The sequence below is a fragment of the Mobula birostris genome, chromosome 1 (genome assembly GCF_030028105.1).
Source record: "Mobula birostris isolate sMobBir1 chromosome 1, sMobBir1.hap1, whole genome shotgun sequence".
Classification (NCBI taxonomy): Eukaryota; Metazoa; Chordata; class Chondrichthyes; order Myliobatiformes; family Myliobatidae; genus Mobula; species Mobula birostris.
In genome coordinates this window covers 124116453-124138471 of record NC_092370.1, presented here as the reverse complement: position 1 = coordinate 124138471, position 22019 = coordinate 124116453, and the positions used below count along the sequence as shown (strand labels likewise).

General features: G+C 41.8%; 1 protein-coding gene across 2 annotated transcripts in view; it reads right to left on the bottom strand.

Annotated features, from left to right (window-relative positions):
* Positions 1–22019, bottom strand: part of atp9b (ATPase phospholipid transporting 9B) — a 374205-nt gene that overhangs the window by 115978 nt on the left and 236208 nt on the right. For both annotated transcript variants that reach the window (XM_072261618.1, XM_072261628.1), the window contains 2 exons: positions 14442–14517; positions 5679–5755 (listed from right to left, as the gene is read on the bottom strand). In XM_072261618.1, coding sequence (XP_072117719.1) covers positions 5679–5755; positions 14442–14517 — 153 coding nt within the window. The remainder of the gene's footprint in view (positions 1–5678; positions 5756–14441; positions 14518–22019) is intronic.

The window sequence follows — 22019 nt, the reverse complement described above, 5'->3', positions numbered from 1 at the left end:
AACCTTCCTGAACACACCTAACAAACTCCACCCCATCTAAACCCCTTGCCCTAGGGAGATGCCAATCAATATTTGGGAAATTAAAATCTCCCATCATGACAACTTTGTTATTATCACATCTGTTTTCCTATCTGCTCCTCGATATCCCTGTTACTGTTAGATGGCCTATAAAAAACACCCAGTAAAGTTATTGACCCCTTCCTGTTCCTACCTCCACCCACAGAGACTCCATAGACAATCTCTTATTGACTTCCTCCTTTTCTGCAGCTGTGACACTATCTCTGATCAATAATGCCACACCCCCAACTCTTTTGCCTCCCTCCCTATCCCTTCTGAAACATCTAAAATCCGGCACATGAAGTAACCATTCCTGTATCTGAGCCATCCAAGTCTCCGTAATGGCCACCACATCATAGCTCCAAGTATCGATCCACTCTCTAAGCTCATCCACTTTGTTCACAATACTCCTTGCGTTAGAATAGACACATCTCAAACCGTCCGTCTGAGCTTGTCCCTTCTCTATCACCTGTCTATCCTCCCTCACACACTGTCTCCAAGCTTTCCTCTATTTGTGAGCCAACCGCCTCTTCCTCAGTCTCTACAGTTCGATTCCCACCCCCCAACAATTCTAGCTTAAACTCTCCTCCAGTAGCCTTAGCAAACCTCCCTGCCAGGATATTGCTGCCCCTGGGATTCAAGTGCAACTCATCCTTTTTGTACAATTCACACCTGCCCCAAAAAAGGTCCCAATGATCCAGAAATCTGAATCCCTGCCTCCCGCTCCAATCCCTCAGCTACGCATTTATCCTCCACCTCATTCTATTCCTATACTCACTGTCGCGTGGCACACAAGGATGATTCTGGGAATGAAAGGGTTATCATATGAGGAACGTTTGATGGCTCTGGGCCTGTACTTGCAGGAATTTAGAAGGACGAGGGAGGATCTCATTGAAACCTTTTGAATGTTGAAAGGCCTATTGAGAGTACATGTGGAAAGGATGGTTCCCATGGTGGGGGAGGCTAGGCCACAGTCTCAGGATAAAGGGGCGTCCATTTAGAACAGAGATGCGGGAAAATTTCTTTAGCCAAAGGATGGTGAATTTGTTACCACATGCTGCTGTGGGGGCGAGGTCGTTGGTCGTTAAGATAGAGCTTGATAGGTTCTTGATTGGACACAGCATCCCAAGGTTATGAGGAGAAGGCCGTGAAATGTGATTGAGGAGGGGGAAAAAGGATCAGCCATGATTAAATGCCAGAGCAGATTCGATGGGCCAAGTGGCCTAATTCTGCCCCAATGTCTTATGGAATCTTAAGGAGACCGTAATCGTAATATGATAGAACTTATGCTGCAGTTTAGGAAAAAGAAGCTAAAATCTGATCTATCAGTATTGCAGTGGAGGCATGAGAAAGGACCTGGAAAAAGTTGATTGGGAAGGTTCACTATCAGGGCTAACAGCAGAACAGCACTGGCTGGAGTACCTGATAGCAATTCAGAAGCCGCAGGAAAGATACATATCAAAGATGGAAGAAGTGTTCCAAAGGGAGGATGAGGCAACAGTAACTGCAAGAGAATAGTGGGAGAACTGGAGGATTCAGAAGCTTTTGAAAAAACAACAGAAGGCAATTAAAGAAAGTAAAGATGAAACATGAAGGTAAGCTAGCCAATGATATCAAAGAGGATACCAAAAGTTTTTCAGATAGAGAGTAAAAAAGAGGGAAGAGTGGATATTGGATCAGTGGAAAATGTCACTGGAGAGGGAGCAATGGGGGACAAAGAAGTGGTGGGCAAACTTAATCAATATTTTGCTTCAGTCTTCAGAGTGGAAGACACTAGCAGAATGCTGGAAATGCTGGAGTGTCAGGATGCAGATGTGTGGGTCGGCACTAAGGGGAAAATGCTTGGGAAGATGAAAAGTCTGAAGGTAGATGTCACCTGGACCAGATGGACTACACCTCAGGGTTCTGAAAGAGGTAGCTGAAGAGATTATGGAGGCATTAGTAATGATCCTTCAAGAACCACAACATTCTGGAATGGTCCTGGAGGACTGAAATGTCACCCTACTGCTTAAGAGAGGGAGGCAGAAGAAAGGAAATTATAGGCCATTTAGCCTGACTTCAGTGGTTGGAAAGAACTTGGAGTCTTTTACTAAGGATAAAGTTTCGGGGTCCTTGGAAGAACACGACAAAATATACCAAAGCCAGTACTGTTTCCTTAAGGGGAAATCTTGCCTGACAAAATCTGCTGTAATTCTTCCAGAAAATAACAGGCAGGGTTGACAAAGGAGTGGTGCTGTTTATTTGGATTTTCGTTAAAGTTTTGACAAAGTGCCACATAAGGCTGCTTAACAAGATAACAGCCCTTGGTATTACAGGAAAGATACTAGCATGGATAGAAGATTGACTGACTGGTGTCTAGTGGTGTGCCGCAAGGTTCGGTGTTGGGATCGCTTCATTTCACATTATAAGTCAATGATTTGGATGAAGGAGTTGATAGCTTTATGGCCAAGTTTGTGGATGATGCAAGGATAGGTGGAAGGACAGGTAGTGTTGAGGAAGCAGACTGTCTGCAGAAGGACTTAAATTGGGAGAATGGGAAAATAAGTGGCAGATGGAATATAGTGTGGGGAAATACGCAGTCACGCACTTTGGTAACAGGAATAAAGACAAGGACTATTTTCTAAATGGGGAGAAAATTCAAAAATCAGAGATGCAAAGGGATGTGGGAGTCTTCATGTAGGATTCGCTGAAGGTTAACTTGAAGGTTGAGTCGGGGGTTAGAAAGGCAAATGTAATGTTAGCATTCATTTTGACAGAACTAGAATACAAGAGTAAGGATGCAATGCTGAGGTTTTATAATGCATTGCTGAGGCCTCACTTGGAGTATTTAGAGCAGTTTTGGGTCCCTTCTTTAAAAGATGTGCTGGGATTGGAGAGAATACAGAGGAGGTTCACAAGAATAATCCCAGGAATGAAATGGTTAACATACGAGGAGCAATTGATAGCTCTGGACCAGTGCTCGCTGGAGTTTAGAAGAATGAGGGAGGGGGGGAGGGGGGGTGATCTCACTGAAGCCCATTGAATATTGAAAGCCCTAGATAGAGTGAATGTGGAGAGGATGATTCTTCTCGTGGGGAGATCTAGGACTGAGCAGCACAGTCCCAGAATAGAGGGTTATTCATTTCGAACAGAAATGAGGAAAAGTTTCTTTAGCAAGAGGCTGGTGAATCTGTGGAATTCATTGCCATGGATGGCTTTTCATGCCAAGTCATTGGATATAGTTAAGGCACAGGTCGATAGATTTTTGACTAATCAGGGCTTCAAAGGTTACAGGGGTGGCGGGGTGCGGAGGCAGGAGAATGGTGCTGAGAGGGATGATCAATCAGCCATGATGGAATGGTGGAGCAGACTCGATGGGCCAAATAGCATAAATCTGTGTCTATGTCTTATGGTCACTCAGTGAAGATGAATATATCTGATTTGACAATGATGTAAATAATAGATATAACTTATTTCTGGTCTGCAAATACAGTAAATGGAAACTATAAATGGTATTCAAAAAGAAAAAAATAAATTCTTAGAAAACATATCTCAAATCAAATGCTGGAGAGTGGCATCTATTAGCTTTAATGCTTGGTGCTAAAGGACTCCTAAAGCTTGAGAATCAACTTTTACATGACTACTGCAACATTGAATATTTTTTTTAAACTATGTTTTTGATTTATACTGAATATTATTTTTCTGTGAAGGGCCTAATTTTTTTTAAAAAAAATATCCTTAATATGTAGAGAAGGCACTTTGGTATTCAGATTTGATTAAGAAATTTCCAAGAATACAGAATGATGATAGCTGGGGAAGCCAGGTACAGTATTCAGTATTTTAAAAGACTAATATTGAAGTATTACCTTTCAATTAGGTTATGGTAAATACAAAACAAGATTAAAATTAAAATGCAGCTAAAAATTCACTAAGGACATCTACCCACATTTTAATACTGCAATTCAATTTCACTATCATTTTAATAGAAACAAATTCTTATTCTGTATTTCTGAACAGTGACCTACTGGTAGGGCTAATCTCAGTAAGGACATTACAAAGCAGAGTGGTCAGCATGTTTGAATAATAATGCTCACTTTATTCAGAAATGTGCAGTGAAGTCTGATGTAACAGCGGACATTCTGTTGCCTTGCAAAGCTTATATTGGGTTTACCTTGAGCAGTATTTTGCTAATTGGTACAAACAGCTTTTATACTTTAAAGCAGAGTAATATCTAAATAAATTGCAGTGTTGTTCTTGAATTATTTTAACTTCATGGCACAATTACACTTGTTACATATAATGACCATACCTATCTTAATAATGCATGGCAAATTTTTAGAGGAATTGATATTATTCAGAGCTAACAATGCTAGTCTGAAGGAAGGCATAATGATACATCCCATTATTATTCATGCAATGAGTCAGAGCACCTACCTCTGTGTCAGAGACAGCTGAAAGCATCTTTTTATTAGAAAAACAAATCAATATGCTCTAGGGCTTACAATAACTGCTGCAGGCAATTTGTATTATCACTCCTTTCACAGGGATCTGAGCTCGGAATAACTTATGACAATGAACACTATGAAACGACTGACTGTCACAATTGACAAGTTGTAGTGCTTTTTTTTGATAAGTTCAATCACGTGAATTTTCATCATGCTCACTACATCATTACTACTAGTGATTAAATACATTTTGGTTAAGATGTGGTAAAATACTATGCCTATCATAAACAAGTCTTCATAAATTATTAGCTACATCAAAATTTAGTTCCTGAAAGTGCACAAAGTAATGGACATTGGGAAACCTGTCTTAAAATTTAGATGCATTCAATCTGGTTTCAGATTTTCAAAGTCACCTATCTAACAAAGCTTTGTTGAATGCGCTAAGCCCCTGAAAGACAAATAGAGAATCGTGTTATCTTATGGCGAGCAGCAACAGCGACTTCTTCGTATTTTTATCTCTATAAAAGTGCCTGTCTGTACAATAACAGGAAAGAGTAAATGGAAATAATGCAATTTAGTAAATTCAGAATAGAGCACTGTAAAAGCAATAGCAGTATTGATGCCAAAGGTCTTTAAAGCCATCTCTGCAGCTCGTTACGATTCTTACCCAATTCAAATGCACTTTATAGATTAAATACACAAACCATTTTGATCAATTATGTTAAGTTAGGTCACTTTTAAATAAATTACATTATTTTTATGCATACCTAAATCACTCGTGCCTGAAAGCAAGAACAAAAAAAAACCAAAAGAATGATAGAGGATGGTAGCCAGCAGCAATTAGCAGAAGAAAAGGTTTTGTGAAATTTCAAATTTGATTCATTCCAGCTTTCTCTAAGGTCAATACTATTTACTCATCAAGAATCTATTTGGTATTCACATGTTATGCCTTAACATGTTTGACATTGTACTCGATTTGTGAAGTGGTTTCTGTCTCAAGGCAGAATATGCATTCAGAAGCATGATTTCTGAACTTCAATTTGCACAAAAAAGATAAAGGTAAAAATTTGTAAACTAAACATGTCAAAATAAGCATGAAATAGGGATTGGACGGAGAAATTGGCTGCCACAGATCCAAAAAACTAATTACATACAATGAGAGGGAAAAAGGCAGTTCAAAACTATATTCAAATTTACCTTATTTTTAGGATTGGAAGTGTTCATTACACTGCGAGTTTCTTTTCCTGTGTATATTACCACCCCTATCACAGTGCCTGTAAAACAAAAACTATAATAAATTGAAAGGTTCAGAATCAAAGAGACATTGTCAATTTTCACTGATGTAAGAAAGTTGACTTGACAAAATTATGGATCAATTTCCTTAAAAGCATATTATTCTAAAATAATATTTTACTCTGCAATGCTGGAATCCACATTCACAAAATAAAAATTTTGAGCCACACTCTCGAATAGTTGGAAAAACATAACTGAAAGCCATAAAAGATAAAATTAAATAGAAAAAATGATGTACTTGCAGATTAGAAAATTGCATCTCTGAACAAGACAGGCAATCAATAACTGCATTTTGTTCATTTTAACAATTTCAACTTTATTTATAACGTGATCATTTTTACAGGTCAACATAGTTATTTTAGAGTCACTATATCACAAAATATAGAGAGCACCGAATTTTGAAACCATCCAGAGAATAAACAAATATTAGACGCAGTGAATTGTATTTGGCAGTCAAGAAGGCGAGAAGAATTAGCAAACAACTCATTAAAGGTACTGAATTACAGTACAGACAGACTAGCATCACAATGAATGTTGTTAACAATTCAGAATTTCAACCTTCCAACACTAACAAGCTTTGAAAGACACCAACCTCTCTGACCTTTACTTGCCCTTTGAACACGAAATACAATAGTGTGGAGCAGACCAAAGCACAAATTATTACGCTACTTACAAATACAATAAAGATTACAGAAAATAGACTGCTCATTTATTCATCAACCGATTTTAAAAAGATGTCACTACTCAAGAACAATTATACTACAAAAATAGTTTAATTTTCATCTGGTCCCTGAAAGGATTAAAATCTCAATGCTACAAAGTTAATTTTCTCATGTAAAAGAAATTCTGGGGAAAAAAAGCACCTTGCAAATTTACTAATGTGCCTGTGGTTGGTAGTTACAGACAAAATCCTGTTTAGACACACAGTCACTACATATCGAGGTCAATCTGTGGATCAAGGTCAGACTGGGGAAGAGTGCTTAGGGAATTGTGTGGGGAACACCTCAAAACCTTCAGCTCCTATTGCTGCTGCACTGACAATTACAGTGGAGACAGGCCACAGATCAATACTGTGGAGGATCACTAAAACCATACTGATGTAAGTATATGAGGGTTCAATGCACAGCGGAATACTAAGATGCAATAAATCCAGACGATAAGTGTCCCATTAGTATTTTTATTAGTTGATGCCATTTCTGAAAGGTTTATTAATAAGGCATAAGTGGTATATTGATACAAGAAGGTCCCTGTTGGATATTACAAAGCAAACCACAAGTATAATATAGCAATGTAGATGAAAAATGCATTCACTCAGCATTTGTTTCAACTAATGGCTTGTAATAAACCATCTTAGTACACTGCTACGTTCTAAACAGAAGGAAAAATGCCAAATCCACTAGCTACATGCCCTAGGCCATTAGTGGACCCAAAAACTTAAAAATCACTCGCTTGTGGAAAAAAAATTTCTACGTGTTAATGTAAAAACATCCTACACATGCAAAACCTTGAAGCACTGAAAGGCTGCTTAAACATGAGCTTCAGTGTAATCAGGTTTCTCAGGTGCGTTAAAACTGTTGAAGCTATTGCTACTTGCCAAGGCAATTTCTGATGACGTATTTTCATTACAGTACACCATCTTAACCATTGAATAACTTTGAACAGTGCTATCAGCTCAGGTATAAACAAAGGAAATTACATTTTGTTTGACCACCAAAGGGACAGACTGCCAGCGCCCTTTCTACTCAATTGCAGCTGAAACCCTGAGCAAACTATGCCAGAATCTGTTCGTCAGAACTGCCACTGAATGCTCTACTTAAACTTATCATCGTGGTTATCAGAATCAGATTTATCACTGACAAATGATGTGAAGTTTATTGTCTTGTGGTAGCAGTCCAGCTCAGACATAAAAAAAATTAAATAACGAAAATAAATAATGCAAAAAAAAAGAGCAACACACACAAAATGCTGGAGGAACTCAGCAGGCCAGGCAGCATCTAGTAAAAGAGTACAATCGACGTTTCAGGCCAATACCTTTTGGTAGGATTGGAGAAAAAAAGCTGAGGAGTAGATTTAAAAGGTGGCGGGGGGGGGGGGGGTGGGATAGAGAAACACAAGGTGATAGGTGGAACCTGAACAGGGAGAGGATGAAGTAAAGAGATGGAAAGTAAATTGGTGAAAGAGACTGAAGGCCATGGAAGAAAGAAAAGGGGGAAGGAGCACCAGAGGAAGGCGATGGGCAGGCAAGGAGATAAGGTGAGAGAGGGAAAAGGAGATGGGAAATGGTGAAGGAAAGGGGGCGGGGGGCATTACCAGAAGTTCGAGAAATCTATGTTCATGCCATCAGGTTGGAGGCTACTCAAACGAATATAAGGTGTTCCCCCAACCAAGTGTGGTCTCATCACGACAGTGGAGGAGGCTACTGATAGACATATCGAAATGGGAATGGGAAGTGGATTAAAATGGGTGGTCACTGGGAGATCCTGCTTTTTCAGGCAGATGGAGCATTGGTGCTTGGAGAAGCAGTCTCCCAATCTACGTCGGGTCTCACTGATATACAAGAAACCACACCAGGAGCACCGGACATAGTATATGACTCCCAACAAATTCACAGGTAAAGTGTTGCCTCACCTGGAAGTACTGTTTAGGGCCCTGAATGGCAGTGGGGGAGGAAGTGTAGGTGCAGGCGTAGCACTTGTTCTGCTTGCAAGGATAAGTGCCAGGAGGGAGATCAGTGGGGAGGAACGAATGGACAAGGGAGTCACGTAAGAGCAATCCCTGTGGAAAGCAGAAAGTGGAGGGCAGGGGGTTGGGGGAGGGAAAGATGTGCTTGGCAGTGGGATCCTGTTGGAGATGGCGGAAGTTCAGGAGAAATATGTGCTGGATGCGGAGGCTGGTAGGTGAGGACAAGAGGAACCCTGTCCCTGGTAGAGTGGCGGGAGGATGGAGTAAGAGCAGGCGTGCTTGAAATGCAAGAGAGTGGGGAATAACAGGTAATGCTCATGGAGCATTTAGAAATCTGATGGCAGAGGGAAAGAAGCTGCTCCTAAATCATTGTACATGGCTTCAGGCCCCTGTACCTCCTTCCATGGTAACAGTAATAAGATGCGGGCTTTTCCCAGATAGTCAGGGGTCCAAGTGAAGGATACCACTAACTTAAAGCACTCCCTCTTGAAGATGTCCTTGATGGTGGGATGGGTGGTGCCTGATAGAGATCGATGAGCAGAGAACCTTCTGCAACCTCTTGCAATCCTGTGTATTGGAGCCGCCATATGAGGCTCTGATGCAAATAGTCAGAATGCCCTGCACCACAGATCCATAGAAATTGTAAGCATCTTTGGTGACATACCAAATCTCCTAAAACTCCGAATGAAGTATAGCAGCTAGCGTGCTTTCTTCATGACTGCATCAATCTGTTAGGCACAGGATAGATCTTTTGAGATGTCGATGCCCAGGAATTTGACACTGTTCACCTTTTCCACCACTGACTCTAAAACAAGGACTGGTGTGTGTTCTCCCAAATTCTCCTTCCTCAAGTCCTTGACCCTGCTACAGAATGCAAGGTTGCAGTTGTGACATCTCTGAACCTCAGCCAACCTCAGTCCTGTAAGTCTCCTTATTGCTATCTGATGTTCTACCAACAATAGTGGTAATCATCATTAAATTTATAGATGGTGCTCGAGCTGTGCTTAGCCACAAGGTCATTAATGTAGAAACAGTACAGCAGTGGGATAAACCTGCCTCCTTGCAGTATGTCTTTGTTGATAATCTGCAAAGAGGAAACATTATTACCACTCCACGCTGACTGTTGTCTCCCAATAAGCAAGTTGCAATGTGAGATAGAGACCCAGGTTTTGAAGCGTGGGAGAGCGGAAGCCAATAAAGTGTCTGCTGCAGACATGTTATAGCAATAGGTGAATTGCAGTGGGTTCAGGTTCTTGTTCAGGCAGGGGTTAATTCCAGCTATCAACCAACTCAAAGCACTTGATTATAGTAGATCTGAGAGGTATTGGTCACAAGTCATTGAGGCAGCTGGCACTGCAATTCTTGGGTACTGGAAAGATCACTGCCCTGTGGAAGCAGGCAATAACCTCAGATTACAGGAATGAAAGGTTGAAGATGTCTTGGAATATTCTAGCCATTTGGGAGGCACAGGTTCTCAATATACAGCCAGGTACACCTTCAGGACCTTTACCTTGTGAGGGTTCACCATCTTGAAAGAAGCTTAGATTTCAGCCTCTGAGACAGCATTCACATGCTGCCCAATTATCTACCACTTCATGTGTTTTTGGAATTAAATTGGCTCCCAGTCATTGAGCAATTCTATTTTAAATAAAAACACAAAATGTTGTGAACAGGCAGGAAAATTGAAGAAAGGTTTTTTATATGCTCCATCAGGAAGTAAAAAAAATCTACAAAATGAGAATGGCTCATTTAAATTTTCAGCTTACGAGGACTCCTTCCAACTCCAAACATACAACCACTGCTGCTACAATTGCCTCTACCTCCTCCCTCTATTCAAGTGAAACGTTGCTGAAATTCTAGTCCACACTTTTCCAAATCTAGTTATTCCAATGCCTTCTTATCTGACCTTCCTAAACCAACTATTACCTTGAGCTTATTATTCGTCCACTTGCAGGAAGTGGTCATTGTTAGTGACACCAATATTTATTGCCCAGGTCTGTACTGGGGAGGTTCTTCCTTAAATTGTTGCAGTGTTGCAAGGAGATCCAAGGTTTAGATGGGGTGTTGGTGCAGTATTTGCAGGTTCAAATGATGCTCAACCTTGAAAGGGAAGTTGCCAGTGCAGCTGTTCCCACGTACATCTTACTTTCTGCCCTCCTAGCCAGAAGAGGTCATGGTCTGAACGGTACCACATTAACACATTTGATGAGTTGCTGCGCTTTGCTGATAATATACAGTACACTGCATCAGTCGCAAGGCTGTGAATGTTTGGAGGGATAAGCAAGCAGACTGCTTTGTCTTAAATAGTGCAAGTTTCTGCAGGGTAATTGGATTTCTTCAGAAGAGTTGATTGAGAGACTAAGTTACCCTTCAGCTGATAGCTCCCTTCCACAGCATTTTCCTATTTGTTATTTTCTGAAAAGCCACAATAATTCACAACTTAAGTTTGCTGGACTTACACTAAGATCCCCTGTACTTTGAAAGTAACATGGCAGAGGCAAACTGTTTAGAAATGGATGCAGAATATGCCTTTCAGATACAGAGAAAATACACTTAACAATGGCCACATTGTTAAGACAAGGCAGTCTCTGCAACTGGAATAATGACAACATCTGAGTTCAGAGGCACAAAATAGATTGGATACAATAAAAAATGATTTTAGGTCGTGAATAAGTTAAAGGTTAAAGAAATTCGGTATTCCAATGCTCAAATCTACTGCTCTACCATATAACATTTTAACAAGTGAGTGGTATCCCAATCTCCATAATTAGTTTCTGTACTCTGCAAATTAAGGGAAATGAAGAGTAAGAATAGGTTGAAGCTTTCAAGCCCTGGACAGTTGTTATTGTAAAAAGTCATGGTAGTTCTTACCACTCAAACCACAGGTCTTGAAATTTCTTTGCTAATTATGTACATGAATCTCAGGGATTTTACAGCAATTTCATGAACAAGGCCTAGATTTTGAGGCCTTGCACCAATAATTAACTTTAAAATCTCACAGCTGAAAATCTAGGTAAATTATTATCTCCCTTTCACTTCGGAAAAACAGACAACTATTCGAATAACAAACAGCAGGTTTCTCCCCACCACATTCTCAGCCATGATGCAGGGTCTTGACCTAAATCACTGACTGTCCCTTTCCTTGACTTTTTGATTTCCTCCAGCAGTTTTTTGGGGGGTTTTTTGCACCTAATTCCACCACCCGCAGTGTCAAGTCTCCATTTTGTTGCACTATTGTGAAGTTTCTTCACAGTGTGCCAACTTTGAAGGTGCTTTCTTCCTTTAATTGATAAGAGTTCCGTGAATTCCTCTGACTGCTCTCCATTAGTGGTTTCTATTATTCTACTCTTCAACCATGTTTTTACCAAGCACCTGGTTACATCCAAAACCGGTTGCATCCCTCTCTCTCACTTCTTTATTCATCCTTTTGCACTCTCAGTTCTGGAAAACACTGACAATCCTTTGCCTCCACAGATACTGTTTCATGCACTGAGTTCATCCAGGAAGTTTGAAGTGATACAAAGATATAGCACTGGCACATTCAATGGAATTTCAGTGGTGTTCATGAATAACTACACCATGCCTGTTTGCAAAAAGCAATAAATCTTCTGTTATTTGCCCCTTTATTTTGAACCATGATATCTGTCATTTAAATTTCTCCTGCCTTATACCCCATGACATTCCTTTTCCTTATTTTCTCACTAATTTTTTTTGTACTTGGTACACTCAGCAGCCACTTTATTAAAAGCACCTTTCTATTACTGGGTAGGAACGTCCTCCTCCCTTTGCCTCCAGAACAGCGTGAATTGCTTCAAGATTCTGGTCCACGTTGACAAGATAGAATCACACAGCTGCTGCAGATTTGTTGGTTCACATTCATGCTGCAAATCTCTCATTCCACCACATCCCAAAGGTGCTCTATTGGATTGAGATCTGGTGACTGTGAAGGCCATTGAAGTACAATGAATTCATTGTCACATTCGTGGAACCAGCTAGAGATGAGATGTGTTTTGTGACATGGTGTGTTACCCTGTTGGAGGAAGTCATTAGAAGGTGGGTAGACCGTTGCCATAAAGGGATGTACCTGGTCAGCAACAACACTCAGGTAAGCTGGGGCATTTAAATGATGCTCAATTGATATTAAGATGCCTCATCTGAGGGTAGTGGGGTGGAGATGCATCTCTACCAAAGGAGGTGTAAGGCGCTCCTAGACTGCATGTCACCCTTGGACAAGGTGTAGCACCTGTTTAGCATCTTTTGCTGCTGTAGCCTAGTCACTTCAAGGTTCACCATGCTGTGTATTCAGAGATGCTCTTGTGCACACCACTGTTGTAATGTGTGGTGATTTGAGTTACTGCCACTTTCCAATCGGCTTGAACCAGTCTGACTGTTCTTCTGACCTCTCACATTAGCAAGGCTATTTCACCCACAGAACTGCCACTCATTTTTTTTTTTTTGCACCATTCTCTGTAGAGACGGTTGTGTGTGAAAATCCCAAGAGATCAGCAGTTTCAGAGGTACTCGAACGATCCTGACTGGCACCACCAACAATCATTCCACAGACAAAGTCATTTTGATCATATTTCTTCCCCACTCTGATGTTTGGTCATAACCTCTTGACTATGTCTGCATTCTTTTTACATTGAGTTACTGCCACGTGATTGGATGATTAGACATTTATGTCAACGAGCAGGTGTACAGCTGTGCCTAATAAAGTGGCCACTGAGTACATTCCTCTAAGCTCAGCACTTGCAGACCTGAGTTCCTCCAGCATTTTGTGTGTGCTTATCGCTCAAAGATTTCTAACATCTGCAGAATCTTGTTTCTCTCACTTGGTCGTAATGAAATATCTTTTTTGCAGATTTTACCTGATCAAAGTATTTCTAGCAATGGCTTCTTAATGTCAAAAATTTCCTTCAATTGAAAACTTGGGAAATAAAAACTACCACCTTATGCCATCACCACAATCTCAATTCATTAGTATTGAACGCATTGCTCTATCTGACAGATGTATTAAATTGAATAGTCTCTGTAAGCTTTGTGTAATTTTCAGCCCCAAGATGAGCAATCATCTAAAGTAACATTAATGAATTTCCAAGTCAGAATGGAGTGCCAGCTTGGAGGGCCACTGGCAGTTCGTGACATTTGTATGCACCTTCTGTACATCCTTTTTAGTGGCACAGATAATGGATTTGGGAAGTGCTGTCAGAGTCACCTTACCAGGTTGGAAATGGGTACAGAGGAAGGGAAGAGCAAAGATACACACAGATTTCAAAAAACAATGTTAAACTACAAGTGAATGCTGAATAAAACTCAGGACAAACTTGAGGAATTTATGCAAACCAATTGCTAATGCCTCTTCAAGGGAATAACCCCACGAAAGCAGTTCAATATTGATTTGGTAAATCCTGGGACTTGAGCATTTTGCATTGGTTTCTCCTCAATCCTGGAAAACTGTGACATAAGGAGATAAGCATGTTATAATAAGCCTTGCTTTGACTTTGCTGGGCCCTTAAAGCTCCACTTTCCTGATGAGACTGCTTAAAAATCTGTAACACTTACATCTACAGTTTAATTACAGAAATATTTGAATAGTGCATTATATCCACAATGTATAAATCATTCTACATCTGGTGCATCATAATTCTCATGATAAGAAAAGCACTAATATTCATCAATTTTTCACTTTAAGGGGTTATTTATATAGCTTTAAGTTGCTTTCAGAATTAGTTTTGCTAAATGCCTTCCTTTAAAATTACTACAAAGTCCTTGATTCATTTTCTAAATTCAAAGTTTTGTATAAGTAAAGAGAAAAGGTTCTCTGTAAACTGGTTGAGAACTAATAGAATGCCTATAAATTCATAACCATTTAATTGCTTTAAGTTCATAAACTCTTTTATGTATTTTACTTCAGAAGCAAAACCATAAACTTCAAGGAGTTTTGTTCCAAGTCACAAAGCATGAATAACCAAATATGATACTCACCAGAAGCTACTACTGTGCTGGCCCAGAGTGTATTTTCTGCACCCAGACTTTCATGGATTGAAGGGTCACTATCTTCCTGCAAAGAAATAAATGTAAATATATTTTGCGTTTGTGCAAAAAAAATCAGCTTAATACAAATTATTTCTTTGCCAACAATGCTTAAAGTTCATAAACAGATTAAAAAGAGCAGGCCACTTCCTGGCATCATTGGATTACAACATGTGTGGACTTTTTTTTTACTGCAAAAGGCTACAGAACACGGGAGGAATTCAATTGCACAGAACCAATGATGCACTTTCTGCTGTGTCACCGATTTTCTTCGTTTGGCCCATGCCCATGTGCTTATTTATATATACTTATTGTCATTGATAGTTTTATTATGTGTTGCAATGTATTACTGCCGCAAAACAAATCTCACGATATATGCCAGTCATGGGTATAAAGAGAGCTGAGCGGTGACTAGCACACATCCCTGAGGTGCGCCAGTGCTGTTCATCAGCAAGGAAGAGATATTATCACCAATCCGCACATTGTGGTTTTCCGGTTAGGAAATCAAGACTGCAATTGCAGAGTGAGGTACAGAGGCCCAAGTTCTGTATCTTATTGATCAGGATTGTGGGAATAATGGTGTAAGACCCTGAGCTATAGTCAATGAACATCATCCTGAATAGGTGTTTGTATTATCCAGGTGATCTAAGGCCATGTGAAAAGCCATTGAGATTGCATATGCCGTAGACCTATTGTGGTGATAGATAAATTGTAGTGGGTCCAGGTCCTTGCCTGAGGCAGGAGTTCATTCCAGCCATGACCAACCTCTAAAGCATTTCATCAGCGTAGATGTGAGCGCTACTGGGCGCTAGTCATTAAGGCATCTCACACTACGCTTAGACGCTGGTGTAATTGTTGCCTTTGTGAGGCCCAGATACACATGGAATGAAACATTCAGGGAGACTTGATGTTATTTTATAGGAAGATTTTTTGTGTTTTCTTGTGTTATCATTGTAATGCAGCATCATTATTATCACTGTAGAAATTTGCAATCATAGAATACTCCTACAGCAAACAGTTGGCAAGGGATGCCACAAAGTGCCTTAATTAGTTCAAGATACATTGTTCATTACAAAACATGAATTATTACACATCAGTTACTGGTAATGAAGAGTAGGCTCGATGATAAAATGAGGAGCAGTACGAGACCTCAGAGAATTTCCATTTTGACCTCAATGGCAAAATTGTGGTCTCAGTGCTTTCTACAATACAGACACTGAAATTCAGCTAATGACCATTTACTAGACTAGTACAATTAAAAAATGGACAACTTCACCAGTGTTGCTCAATAAAAGGCCTTAATTGTCTGGACATCAAAATGAATGAAATTTTGAACATTTATCCAGCTATTCATATTTTATAAACACAAGAGCACACCCTTGAACAGAAAATCAGAAATTGTTTCCTTTGAAAACAAGTGACACTGAACAAAACTCACTGACACAAAACCCCTCTGCTGACTTTTAAAACTTCAACATCCCCCAAATTTCCCCGAATAGCAGTTCTGCCGTTCACACAAGATATTACTCATAAACGCCACTGAAGAAAAGCACTTGATAGGACTAGAAATGGATTCTGAAAGCTTCTACAGATGTACCATAGACAGCATTCTAACAGGCTGCATCAGCATCTAGTATGGGAGGAGGGCTACTGCACAGGATTGAAAGGAGCTATAGAAAGTTGTAAAATGAGTCAGCTCCATCACGGGTACTAGCTTCCATAGTATCCAAGACTTCATCAAGGAGCGGTGTCGCAGAAAGTCACGTCAATTATTAAGGTCACCCATCACTCAAGACATGTCGTCTTCAAATCATTACCATCAGGAAGGAGAGACAGAAGTCTGAAGGTACACATTCAGCAATTCAGGAACAGTTTCTTCTCCTCTACCACCCAATTTCTAAATGGACAGTGAACCCATGGAAACTACCTCAATTTCTTTCCAATTATTTCTATTATTAACTTAACTATTTACCTTACTTTATTGTTGCCAAACAATTGATACTAGAACGTATAATCATCACAGCAATATTTGATTCTGTGCTTCGCGCTCCCTGGAGTACATATCAATAGTAAATATTAAAAATTTAAATTATAAATCATAAATAGAAAATAGAAAAGGGAAAGTAAGGTAGTGCAAAAAAACCAAGAGGCAGGTCCAGATATTTGGAGGGTACGGCCCAGGTTCGGGTCAGGATCTGTTCAGCAGTCTTATCACAGTTGGAAAGAAGCTGTTCCCAAATCTGGCCGCATGAGTCTTCAAGCTCCTGAGCCTACTCCCAAAGGGAAGAGAGACGAAAAGTGTGTTGGCTGGGTGGGTCATGTCCTTGATTATCCTGGCAGCACTGCTCCAACAGCATGCGGTGTAAAGAGAGTCCAAGGATGGAAGATTGGTTTGTGTGATGTGCTGGGCCGTGTTCACGATCTTCTGCAGCTTCTTCCAGTCTTGGACAGGACAACTTCCATACCAGGTTGTGATGCACCGTAGAAGAATGCTTTCTACAGTGCATCTATAAAAATTAGTGAGTGTTTTAGGAGACAGGCCAAATTTCTTTAGCTTTCTCAGGAAGTAAAGGCGTTGGTGGGCCTTCTTGGCAGTGGACTCTGCTTGGTTGGACCAAGTCAGGTCACCTGGGATATTGACCCCGAGGAACTTAAAGCTTTCGACCTGTTCCGCTTGCGCACCACCGATGTAAATTAGGTCGTGCGGTCCGCTACTCCTTCTGAAGTCAACAACCAATTCCTTCGTCTTGCTGACATTGAGGGATAAGTTATTGTCTTCGCACCATGCCACCAGGTTCTTAATTTCCTCTCTGTACTCAAACTCATCATTACCCGAGATACATCCAACAATTGTGGTGTCATCAGCAAACTTACATACTGAGTTCGATGGAAACTTAGCTACACAATCATGGGTGTACAGTGAGTACAACAGGGGGCTGAGTACACAGCCTTGTGGGGCACCAGTGCTCAGAGTGATTGTAGAGGAGAGCTTGTCCCCTATTTTTTACAGCCTGCGTCCTGTCTGTGAGGAAGTTGAAGATCCAGCTGCAGATCTGAGTGCTAAGGCCCAGGTTCTGGAGCTTAGGAATCAGTTTATTTGGAATGATGGTATTAAAGGCAGAGCTGTAGTCAATGAAAAGGAGCCTTACGTATGCGTCTTTATTCTCCAGGTGTTCTAAGGAGGAATGTAGGGCCAGAGAGATGGCATCTGTTGTTGACCTGTTGCTCTGGCAGGCGAATTACAAAGTGTCGAGGTTGACCGGTAGGCTGTGATTGATGTGTGCCATAACCAATCGCTCGAAGCACTTCATAGCAATTGATGTCAGAGCCATAGGTCGATAGTCATTCAGGCATGCCACCTTGCTCTTCTTCGGCACTGGGATTATCGTTGCCTTCTTAAAACATGAGGGGATCTTAGACTGAAGCAAGGAGCAGTTGAAGATGTCAGCAAACACTCCAGCTTGCTCGCTTGCACAGGCCTGGAGAACCCGTCCCGGGACGCCATCTGAGGTCAAGATGGCGCCGGTATCTGGCGACTCTGCATGTGCTCTCCCGAGCAAACTGCCCTCTACACTATCCTATACCTGAGAAAGCCTTCTAAACCTCCAATCTGCTACATCTAGCAAGATCAACAACACCCTGGCGAAGCTACTGACCCAAGCTGGAGATCACCGTGCCAGAACTGCTTCTTCACCTCTGGACCGCACCTGGACCCGACCAGCGAGGCCTGGTCTGAGGCCCACCACATTCTCGGAGACCCACAGCCTGCTACCGTGCAGGAGCACTTGGAGACGTGGCCCATTCCAACCAGCACTTCTCAGAGCAGACAACTAAACAGAAGTGATGTCGGAGACCTCAAGGGGCCCCCAGATACTTCCCCGGAGTGATCATTGTAAAGCCCCGTTGGTGGACATCCACAGTTGCCGGAAGTGAGGCCTCGGCCACCGACCTCGGAAATCGAGCCCGAGGCTCGGCTGGAGCGGACGCCTCTGCAACCGTGACTCAGCTCGTGGACTTGTTTCAGCCAGGAGCCCGGCCCTCCGGGATTAAGTGTCGACTTCGGGGCCCAACCCAATCGACAGCCCGGGCCCCCGGCAGCTGCAAGCGGCAGCAGAGCCTCCTCTGTCACTCAGCCCGACCCAGAGCACCCGACGCCGCGTCCACCAACCTCAAAGAGCTGACAAGAAAACACACTGCATTGATGGAAACCTGGAAAGATGCACTATTTATCGAGGAAGTGTGGGAAAAGAGCTGGGCTGCTGGTCAGATTGAAGCTGAGGGGCTTCAGGGTCCCTATGCCCACCAATCTACTAGTGTATGTGCAAGCCATAGAGAACAAGGTGGATGATCTTAAAGGGAGACTCAGCTACTGCAGGGAGATGCAGAACTGCTGTGTATTCTGTTTCACTGAGACCTGGCTCTCCCCTGCCACCCCCGACTGTGCCATCCAACCGGAAAGATTTTCGATCCATTGGATGGACCGCACGGCGTCTTCGGGCAAGACAAGGGGAGGTGGTGTCTGCCTACTGATCAACACTAAGCGGAGCTCGGATACAGTGGCACTGACAAGCTCCTGCAGCCCGGACCTGAAACACCTGTCGGTGAAGTGTTGTCCCTACTATCTGCCACAGGAATTCACCTCATTCATACTGACAGCAGTCTACATTCCCCCCCGCCAGGCAGATGTGGAGTGTGCTCTGAACATACTGTATGCCAACATCAGTGAACTTGAGATCAGGTATCCGGAGGCTTTGCTCATTACAGCTGGAGACTTTAACCAGGCCAACCTCAGAAAGGCGCCCGCCAAAGTTATACCAACATGTCTCCTGCCCCACTAGAGGCCCAAGTATACTTGACCACTGCTACATAGCAGTCAAGGATGCCTACCGTTCCGTCCCATGACCTCACTTCAGAAAATCGGACCATCAGGCCGTACTAAATGTGCTAGACGCTACTGAACTATTTAGTATACATATAAACTTACTGTAATTATTTTTTCTCTATTTATCATGGATTGCATTGTACTGTTGCCACTAAGTTAACAACTTTCATGACATAAGCCTGTGATGTTAAACCTGATTCTGATTATTTCAGAATACATTTGCACCTGGATTGCACCTGTTCACTCCACTAAAGGCAATGTAACTGCAAAACATATTATGCAATTTTCAACAAGTAATTAAACAGAAAAACTCCTTGCCACTGTCCTCAAAAGAAAGTTTTTCTTTAAAAAAAAGCTTACTTTTTCAATTTAAGAGAAATGCCCGAGTTGACACCATTTCATTTCTTTTTAATACTAACTAGACAACGGGGTGACCCATTGGGGCACCCTTTGAGAGAAGGGTAGTGCAGTCTGATGTGACCAGAATGGACATTAAATTTTCCTGAATGCTACTGCTATCTCTTTGATTTGGAAACTAAAGAAGAAAAACAGGTTATTAAAGAAGGAAGATGCATAGAAAGACAAATATGTGACCAGAATGATCATTAAATATCCATGTAGTAAATTTGAAGGAATCGGGCTGGCTGGGTCGGGTCTGGAGTTAAATGTCCTATGTAATGATGGATTTGGCCTTGAATAACCACAGAAGGATTCCATCGATTCGTAGTTGGAATGACTTCTTTGGCATCAAAGGATTTCATTTGGAAGAGGCAATTGTATTGTCTGATGTTCTTCCTGAACTCGTTTGCAATAGGTTCATCATTGCTGTACAAATTGAGTTCATTAGGTAGAGGCTGCAAATTGCCTATCCTGACCTTTCCCTTCATACAGCAGAAATGTGCGGTTTCTCCAGTGAATAGGAAGGCACGACAGTGAGGGCATACTCTGGTCATCGAACCGACATCAGCAGAAATGTGACAGCATGCGAGTCGTGCATTTTGCCTTGCTCTTTCTCTGTCGAGGTATTGTCGTCGAAAGCGGCCATTGTCATCTTCAGCAACTCTCGCAATAATTACTCCATGTCGCATATTCTCGAGTTGATCTTTCCTTTTCTTCTCTGTCTCTTCCTCTCTCCTCCTCCTCTGCCTGTTTTTGTCATTCTGGAGATGCGCAGCCCTTTCATCTTTCATCTCTTCTACCATTTGCTCTTTCTCTCTGATCCTGCAGCCTTGCGGCCCTGGCCTGATCGGATTCTTGTTCTCTCCTCTGTTTGTGCCTATTGTTGCTATTTTGGAGACATGCATGCCTGTTCCCCCCCTGTCTCATCTTCTCTCATCTTTTTTGTCCTGACTCTTTGATCCTGGAGTCGTGTGGCCCTGGCCTCATCCGATTGTTGTTCTCTCCCTCTCCTTGCCGCTTCCCAACGACGTTTGGCATCATCTCTTGACCATAATGTCCACCTTCTCTTTCCACGTGGCATAATTAGGCTATCCATATATTTTTACCCTAATGCTTGACAGAAGATAGGAAGCAGTAACACCAAGGCTTCCAGGCTGCTGAGGCTGGCCGTGCACATGCGTCGGGCTGTGGCGTCGCGGTCTCCATGGAAGGTGGAAGCAGCTCTGTGAGCATGGTAAGGCGCTGCTGAGGCTGGCCGTGCGCATGCATAGTGGTGTGGCATTGCGGTCTCCATGGAAGGTGGAAGCTACACTGTGAGCACCGTGAGGCGCTGCTGAAGCTGGCCGTGCGCATGCATCCGTTTGTGGCATCCCAATTTCCATGATGGCCGATCGGGTCTCGGGTGAAAGGCAGCCTGTTGATTTTTGGCAAATGAGCCATTTTATATGAATATATAACCCTGAAGCGTGCCTGCATTCTGTAAGTTAGCACATTTTAATTTGATTTAGCTGAAAAAGTGGGCTATAATGCACTGTTTGTGCTAATTGGAGGTCACAGACAGACAGACAGACAGACAGAGCATGAGAGTTTTAGTAGTATATAGATGGTCACTTCAGTGTAAACAAACAGCTCTTCCGCACAGAAGCTCCATTAAGGTGCTCTCAATCAGAACAGATCTCAAATGAATATATATCTCAAGCACAACTTGCAGTTTACTAATTTGTGACCAAGTTAGAGAAATTGGCCACCCATCAGGGCTTTGCTTCATGTTTGGAATCAGAACATCTCTCAAATATTGATGTTGCATTTATTTCTTCAGATTTAGAGTTATGCATTTCTGAGCTGAGCTGGTCTAGAATTTCTTGCCTATATATTGTAGGGTGTAAAAATGCTGGCAATGTCCATTTATTTGTGTGCTCAGTTGCCCTTAAGTTACAGTGGAAAGTCGTCTTAAATCAATGAAGTCAGTTTTGAATAGGGAGCTCTATGATTTTGGCTACATAACAAGGAACAAGTTAGTGAGCAAGTTAGTATTGAAAAAGACTTGGGTGCAGTGTTCCCAAATCACCACATTGTCTTTCCATAGCTAATAAAGACAGAAAACATGTGCATTACTTTATTCTAAATAGTGTATTTGTTTTAAGTGATTTTGAAGTTCCAAGGAAAGTGTGAGGCATGGTTTAGTGGGCAACATTCAGAACTGTAGGTTCAAGTTCCCCGTCATAGTCTACAAAAGACTTAGTTCTCTC